The sequence below is a fragment of the Amphibalanus amphitrite genome, unplaced genomic scaffold (assembly GCF_019059575.1).
Source record: "Amphibalanus amphitrite isolate SeventyFive unplaced genomic scaffold, NRLGWU_Aamphi_draft 000016F_arrow, whole genome shotgun sequence".
Classification (NCBI taxonomy): Eukaryota; Metazoa; Arthropoda; class Thecostraca; order Balanomorpha; family Balanidae; genus Amphibalanus; species Amphibalanus amphitrite.
This window is the reverse complement of record NW_024881512.1, coordinates 976,122-984,362: the sequence shown is the minus strand read 5'-3', so window position 1 is coordinate 984,362 and position 8,241 is coordinate 976,122. Positions and strand designations below refer to the sequence as shown.

Here is an 8,241-nt window from a genome sequence, read left to right as displayed (position 1 = left end):
GACGTGACGGCCCCTTGCCACCATCGCACAGCCCTGCGTATTTACGCAGGGCTCTGCGTATTTACGCAATACGCAGGGCCCTGCGTATTTATTGAGTAGGTATGAGATGTGAACACTAGTTTTCAGTTAATGAAGTATCAATACCCACATCACCACAGCAAGGCATTAGTTCATAAACGTAGCTATATTTTCCGCTGCCATCCCGAAACATACCACTTTATCGCAAATAAATACACACCAACGTGATAACTTTACACAGCTTGACATACTGGCATTCCATGGGCTTGGAGCCTTCCGAAGCGGCGCCCAACTAGTAACAACGCCCGTCGCTATCGCGGACTGTTCTCAGCCCACCCGTCTTCGAGACGGCGGACCACCAAATCACATCGGCACGCGTCAGACGCAGTCGTCAGAGCTTTGGCGGGGGTTTGAGTGGGGCCCGAACGGTGATCTATATACTCTGGCCCGAACACCACGCAAATTGGGATATGACCCGCCGATGTGAGTGACAAGCGCACCTACTACAGGCTAAATCTCTTCACTTTCGGCTAAATCTCTTTGCACAAGCAGACAAGCGCAGTCGGATTCGGTCTCCGTGTGTGAATATACCCTTCCCAGTTCACCAACAATAACGCAGTAATGGGAAAGGCTCGCCGATACGGCGCATGAGATCCAACCGGAGACTCGATAGTTGCAGTATTTTCACACTCATCCTCACACGACCACACATTTCTAGATAATGTCATAATTGCCTACCAACAAATAAATCTCGTATAAAAGCACATACGCTTGTTGGATACAAACGCACCGGAATTGCTATCAAAATACACACTATAAACGACGAGGAAACGCTATTCCACAGTGCAAGACACTCGGGAGCAGTGATATTTCGTTGACTGTCATGGACCAGCGGTCAGACGACGTAGCTGGAAAAGTTGCCGCCGTATTTCTTCTCCAGCTCCTGGACGAAAGACTCCTTCAGCATTTTCAGGCACCTGAAACGGAGAAAACATTTTACCTGCGATTGCCGACCTCAAAACAGACTGAACCGTTCCGTTCGTATCAAGAGGTCCCGTCATATTCCATCGCCCTGTCAGCCAGTCAGATCTCGATCCAGTCTGTCCCCTTCACCCCGGTCCTCCGGAAACTCACTGTCCGTACTGAACAGATGTCTCGTCCCACCGCCAACTCACGCCCACTGTCTGTACTGGGAGGTTTCCCAGTCCTCGGGTAACTCACTGTACTGTAACGTCTGTGCCTCGTTACTGTCTGTCTCGTCCCGCCGCCAACTCACTGTCTGTACTGGGCAGAGGTGCGGAACTTTCAGTCGTTAACTCACTGTCTGTACTGGGCGGAGGTGCGGAACTTTCCGCCGATAACTCACTGTCTGTACTGAGCAGAGGTGCGGAACTTGGCGATGTCCAGACTTGGAGCGTGCGGGAGGTGAATGATGAACGCGTTCGGAAGCACTATGAACTGGAAGCCCAGCGCGTGCAGCTCCATAATATGGGACACCTGACAGAGGCCGCATAACGGCGCGTTATGTCATGGAATGCCACGTAACGGAACCAGCGTACTACAAACGGAACGACAAGGCAGGAACAAGTGCCATCAATGTCGTATTTACAAGAGCTAGCTGATGTCAAAGTGACTGAGGGGGCACGTCTTAGATCCGTGGGAAAATGGAAATCAACTGAAGAAAAGATGGCGAGCGCATAAATACAAAGGAACATAAAAATACACGAGAGCCTGATTGTCAGCAACTCGCCGACATCGTTCGAGTTTCATCCACTCCGCACGCAAAGCTGGGAATCTCACCTTGTTCCACCCAAAGCCGACGAAGCGCAGATCGTACATGGGAATCTGGTCCTTACGGACGACGACGTAAGGCTCAAAGTCGGACTCCCACTTCACCTGCAAGGGAGGGGGCGGATCAGACCAGCTGATAAGGTTTAACACCACCGCAAACACCTGTGGCGAAGCTGAATGGCGCCACGATTACAATACGGGGGAAGACGTAATTATAAAAGTAGCGTCGACACCACCGCGGCTGATAGCTATTTATAGAGGTCCGACTGACAACACGCAAATGGGCGTGGTTCATACCATCGCTGCTGGGCAAAAAGCCTGACCAATATCAACACCAACGAATAAGACCAACAGATGAGAGCCAAAGACAACTTATGAGAACTTTATGCTTATTGTTCACACTACACGCGACGAATAATGAAACGCCTAACGACTTAGTACTGATCACACAACGCATTTAGCCGAATGAGACGAAACATGACGGCCGGCAACAGAAGTTCGGCTGCAACTGACCCGCTCCTGCCTGGTCAGTCCCCTGTCCCTCTACCCGCTCCCTCCCACCCCGCCGCCGCCGCCCCTCACCGTGTAGGGCGTGGTGGCGGTCCGCCACTTCCCGAAGTCGGTCGGCGCGTGGCCCTTGGCCCACACGTGGTAGCGGAAGGTGAACAGGTCTCCCATGTCCAGCATGTTCAGCAGCTCGGCCTTGCTCTCGGGGAAGGTGAGCCGGTAGCGCTGCGTCTCGAACGCCGGCACCACCAGCGCCTGCGCGGCCGGACAACGGGAGTTACAGGGGAGACAAAACAGTCATTGGTAGGTCAGAATGCACGGCTGAACAGAGGGCGGGAAATGTAATAGCTATGCGGCAATTGGCGAAAGTATCTTACCACCAAGCCTGCTAAAAATATGATTTCAAATAACCAGTTTGTTGACTCGCATACCGCATTGCGCCATGTTATTCTCAGGTATTATCCTCCATTTTAGGCGCCGATTCAAAAAAAAAAAAAAAAACGCGCCCGCCCTCCCCTCCGGCCACCTGATCGGACGCAACCTGTCCCGCCAACCAGCTATGCCCCACCGATTCACTCGTACGCACCTTGGGCCGCCCACCGTCCTCCAGCAGCTCTGCCGTGGTTCGCAGCAGAGCGTTATACAGCCCCTTCATCGGCAGGAAGTCAATGTCAGCCAGGAAGACGTAAGGCGTCAGCACTTCCCGCAGAGCCACGTTACGAAGGTAGTTCACCGGGTAGTACATCTGGAACGTATTCGGGGCGGGATAGGTCATCCCATCATATACTAATGTTCAGCTGACAATAGGCGACGTCACGATGGAAGAAGTCACCTCATCAATTACAGGAGACGTCGTGGTATTATGCTAATGTGCAATAGTTATTTGCTAACGAATTAGTTGATTATTTGATTTATCAATTAGGTGTTTCCCCGATCTAAGACCTGACCGTCGACGCCGGGCACTCACCCCATCCTTGTAGACGACATGGTAGGCCACATTATCCCTCTGCCGGAGCACGGGCGACTGCTGGACGTACTGAAGGAATACCTGCGCCTCAGCGTCAGACATGTAGACCACCAGACTGACGGGCCCCTCCCAGTGGCGACAGAGCGCCTCCACCATCTGCAGCCGGTCCATCGAGAGCTGCGCCACCAGCGTCACCGTCGCGCCGCGCGCCGCGTCCGCAGAGAAGTCCAGGAAGTAGAGGTGCGTGCGGTACTGGACCAGCCGCGCGCGCTGGAAGTCGTAGCACGGGTCGTCCTCGCTGAGCTGGGCCAGCTGCGCCAGGCCGCCGCGCCACCTCGACTCGGAGGAGACCGGGCAGGAGAAGAGCTGCCGGCGCAGCAGGTTACCGTCGTACTCGACGAACGTCAGGTGCTGGTTACGGAAAAACTCAGCGTTCTTGTTCTGCACCTTCAGCTTCTTGGGGGAGTTCCAGTGAATTATCTACAGACGAGAGAACATGTGGGAGTCAGAAGGGCAGAAAGGGAGGGGGATAGCGATGGAGAGCGAGGAATGGAGAGAAGAGATTGCGGAATTGATTAAATCCACAGGTCGAATCGCACTGTGCACTAGTTACGGCTCTTTCCATTCAGATTAACCTTCGTATTTAACTTGACAATTTAACTTGTACACCAACCAACACAAGTGACATATGTTTGCGCTATGAACTGACCTTGAGGTCGGTGACCTCTGAGTAGCAGTCCTCGGAGAGGGTGTGGTCGGACAGCTGCACGTTCCACTGACACGGCAGCTTGTACACCATGTACGGGTGCATCTTTATCACAGCGTTTATCACATCCTGAAAACATACCGAGGGTGCGCGTCAGTACTTATTAGCCACGACCATTTTTCTGAAAAATTATAAAACTCCGATAAATGCGCATGTGAAATGGCATGTGTCGCGGTATAGCAACGTAACGACTAACGGATGGGTTTTACCAACCAATACAAAATCAAGGATACATACATGATCAGATCGAGAGGCAAACCAATCTCCCGTTCCACGCTAAATAGTTAAGGCAACTCATGACCAAACATGGTCAACAATTATCCTCCCTCATTTAGCTCGGACACTTTCCCTTCCCACCTGGTCGGCCAGCTGGGTGGCGTAGTAGGACACCAGGTACTTCTCGGCCACCAGCCGCCACTTTTGCTGGAAGTTGTGCTGCCGCATCCGCTCCAGGTTCATCAGGATCACGCCCGTGTTGTAGCCGCGCCCGACGGCCGGCCACGGCCGGTGGTCGGTCCACAGACTGCCCTTGTACCAGTCGCTCTGGTTCTCCACCAGTGCAAACAGCTGCTGCGGGGGCGGTGAGCAGTGTTCTAAAATTGGATTTCAATTGGGTGTGCCAACGAAGAAAAATATGAAGACAAAATGAGATACATTTAGTCTTTCCGCAAAACTGCGTAATACCATTTTTACCTCGGATTATATCAGAACCTTCACAGGATCTGAAATGAAATGATGTAGAGTAGATGCATCAACTGTCAAGTCATGTGTAACCTGGCAGCTGGCTGTTGAATCAAACGTTTGACATATTTCTTTAACAAAGATGAAACAAAGCCACTTGTCATATTTTTTAGGATGAAAATATTTTCCCCATCATGTGTGATTATTCACCTAAAGTTCTGAAACATGGAACGCTGGCGGTGAGTTGGGGGCGATTTAGAACATAAAAATGGACACCAGCTGAACGAGTAAACTTTGCCCTTATCCTTCACATAAAGACAAAACTTGCGTCATATAAGCAGCTGTTCCAAGAATAGCGTATCAACTCCTGTATCTAATAATTGTCAGACATTCACGATCGATTAGCAATCAATTTAGCGCCCAATTATCGTCTATCAACAGAAAATTGGTTCATCTTCCCACGTCATGGCGTCTCCCACTCCCACGTCCTCCCCATCCGCAGCCCAATTCTATCGCCCACCTCGCCTCTGAAGTGTCCGAATATCCTCCACAGCTCTGCGATGTCGGTCGCGAACGTTATGTCCGTATCGAGCACGATGGCCTTTTTCAGCGAGTCGGGCAGTATTTTGGTGAGCAGCAGTTTCAGCAGTCCGTACACTCCCGAGTAGTGTTTATTGGGCACCCACTCCACCTCAGAGCGCACCTGGGCGTCGATCTTGTACATGCTCACCTCCACCTGAGGAGACCGGGGGTAGGATATGATAGTGTGACTCGTGTCAACTGGTGAGAAAGTTAGGTGATAAAACAAGAAGCAATCACATGGACACATTTGCAAGCACGAATCACTCTTATCTAGCATGCCATTTCTAGCATGCCTACTCATATTGCTGTCCAGAGGTTATTGAAAACCATGCTGCACTTACATAAAAAAGCCTAAGTGATTACACCACGAGGCCAGGATACACCTTATCGAGCAGGCTACTCCTTGTCTTCCTTTCCTTCTCCCGTTCTCTGCCTCCACGCCGTACTCACCTGCGGCACGCCCCACGTGAGGAACAGGTGGTTGAGTATCTTCTCAGAGATGTCGTCCACCAGGAAGTGGAAGTGCAGCGGGTGGCGCCGGTAGAAGAGCAGCGACTTGATGAGCGTCACCACCGAGCGTGTCGAGTTGTAACCGGCGCACACAATCACCACAGAGATCTCCGAACACTTGGTCAGCGGCTCCTAGGGATGACGAGAGGAGTTGTGTGGGAGGGAGACATTGATTGTACCATCGTCTGTGAGCTCGAGACGGACAGGTCATATACACTACCAGCTCCCCTCCCGGCCACCTCTCACACATTTATGTACAGTCCACAGCAGAAGTAATGTGCGGATTCAGTGATGGATATGTTGTGCTTCTGAAGCTTAGGAACGATTAGCCAGACTACAATGAAACTTTGAATGTTCCTTACATATATCGTCACCCTTGCAGCTGCAACTTTATCTATTGACGTCTTCTTTTCGATCACTCCGAATTAAAAGATCGCCAGTCAAAGCCATCCGTTGAGATGGTAAAACCGCACATTACTTTAGTGGTGGGCTGTACGTCTCTGAGGCTGGGCAGGTCTTCCACTCGCAACCGCATACCCTCCCCTACTCTCCTCTCCAGCCCCCCCCCCCTCATTACCGTACGTCTGAGGTCGAAATGGTCGTCGGGCCTCCCCCTTCCTCCCCTCCCTCGCCGGTCCATACGTCCCAGAAGCCGAATCCATTACCCCTCCCCGCCTTCCTCCCTTTCTCGCCATTTCATACGTCCCTGGGGCCAAACCCGCCAGCCCTCCCCTCTATTCCCCGCGCCGTTACGTACGTCTCTGAGTCCGAACAGGTCGTCGTCGGTCCCGTTGTGTTTCCGTCCGTGCTCGTCGAGGACGGCCACCAGCTGGCTGTGCGCCGCCGCCAGCTGGTGCCGCAGCATCGTGTTCTGCTCCTGCATGTCTCGGATCCGGTCCGCCAGCCTCAGCTCGCGCGCGTTGAACCCCAGCACGTTGTCCGGGTCATCTGAGGGAAAACATTAGGAGTCAGGGGAAAGGGTTGGAAAATGTTGGAACACTCACACTGTGAGGGTGTTTAACCTCTCTGGACAAAATAATGAGTGGCTTGATGTAAGCAAAGGAGCACTGCTGTCTGCTAGACTCAATCTAATGCAATGAATGAAAACATCTCTGTTAGATTAATAAATACTTTCCACCATGCATTTGCTGAAAAGAACATTTAACAGTATAATCAGGGTCTTGACATATCAGGCCAAACACAAGTCAGAAGTTAGTAGTACAGCTGGCACAGTTTTCCTCACATACCTTCCAAGGAGAGGTAGTAGAGGATGCTGACAATGACGACCATCAGCAGCGCCCCATAGAGAGCCAGCCAGGGCCTCGCCAGGATGGCTCTGTAACCATAGCGCTTCACTCTGGTGATCTTAGCTCCTGAAAGGAAATAAAAGACAGTGAGATTCACATTCACTTAAGGACACTGTATTGCACGCAAGCTTGTACACTAACTACAAAATTAATGGTCTGATTTTGAATGAAAATACATAAAGATTCTTCTGAAATGATAGATTCATGAAGTAAAACAACTTACCAGCCATAGTTAGAGCTCAAATGGGCCAGCTAGTGATCAGCTATTGCTTCTGTTAGCTTCTTGGTGATATTTTGGTTGCATTTCTTGAGTAATGGTCTGCAATAAAATAAAAGCATATGTCATAAATAGGTAAGTAGCAGCACAAGGTGAACAGAGAACAGGGAAGAGTCAAGAAGAAGTAAAAATATTATAGCGAGCTCAGCGTGCTGCATAAAATATAGATTCAAGATTTGTTAAGAACTGTAGGTGTTCAGTCACTAAATATCCACCATCCAATCACAATTACCATAAACTTAAACCCACAGCCTTATGTGAACCAAAAGCCAGCCCTGAGCTGGCACACTGCGGCAGCGGAATATGAGAAAGTAGGTATCCGAACACCTCACATTCTGATTCCATTCTGCATTGCTATATTGCCACCTATACCTGATGGCCTGACTGAGCTAGTCCATGAGATGAAATACAAAGACCACCATCATTGTCTTGGCAGATAATTGCAGCAAATCGCATATTTGCAATGAAAATGACAAAAGTAAAAGACACGCAATTTGAACCCGGGTGCCAACCATCAAGCTCCCAACCAGACAGTTCAATCTTATCATCAGCTGAAGATTCACTCAGCTCACATAATTTTGTGTGCAGCCTGGTATTCTATCTTCAAAACCGTCTTTCCAAAAAATATTTAATGCTTTTCTTCTAACCATCAGTAAATGTCAGCGTTCCTGACGCATCATAGACAATTGAATCCAGTCTTGAAGGAAAAACTCTACTGTCCTGGAAAATTTTCTTTCTCATTTATTTTGATATTTCAACAGAAAGAAGTGCAAATAGTACAAATAGTAAGTTGTTGGCCGACGCTGATTGCTCAGAAGCACAATAAAACGCTAAT

At 50.1% G+C, this 8,241-nt stretch overlaps 1 protein-coding gene across 2 annotated transcripts; it reads right to left on the bottom strand.

The window, feature by feature from the left end:
- Positions 1–165: 165 nt before the first annotated feature.
- On the bottom strand, positions 166–8,188 carry LOC122387339 (LARGE xylosyl- and glucuronyltransferase 1-like). Of its 2 annotated transcripts, none has more exons than XM_043377454.1 (14): positions 7,979–8,188; positions 7,353–7,448; positions 7,070–7,195; positions 6,580–6,770; positions 5,763–5,954; positions 5,251–5,466; positions 4,407–4,619; positions 3,993–4,118; positions 3,284–3,763; positions 2,903–3,061; positions 2,392–2,571; positions 1,819–1,914; positions 1,385–1,515; positions 166–995 (listed from the first exon to the last, which is right to left on the bottom strand). In XM_043377454.1, exons 2-14 carry the CDS (start codon positions 7,357–7,359, stop codon positions 914–916), a joined length of 2,199 nt encoding a protein of 732 aa, XP_043233389.1. In that variant the 5' UTR covers positions 7,360–7,448; positions 7,979–8,188; the 3' UTR covers positions 166–913. The 2 variants fall into 2 exon arrangements, with proteins under 2 accessions (XP_043233389.1, XP_043233397.1); XM_043377462.1 differs by having other exon boundaries at positions 4,407–4,616; positions 7,979–8,063.
- Positions 8,189–8,241: the final 53 nt, after the last annotated feature.

Coding starts and splice junctions, on each gene's coding strand:
- LOC122387339 (XM_043377454.1), bottom strand. Junction 4,119..4,406: donor CCACCCAGCTGGCCGACCAG/GTGGGAAGGGAA, acceptor GTATGTTTTCAG/GATGTGATAAACGCTGTGAT. Junction 1,915..2,391: donor CCGCCACCACGCCCTACACG/GTGAGGGGCGGC, acceptor CCTCCCTTGCAG/GTGAAGTGGGAGTCCGACTT.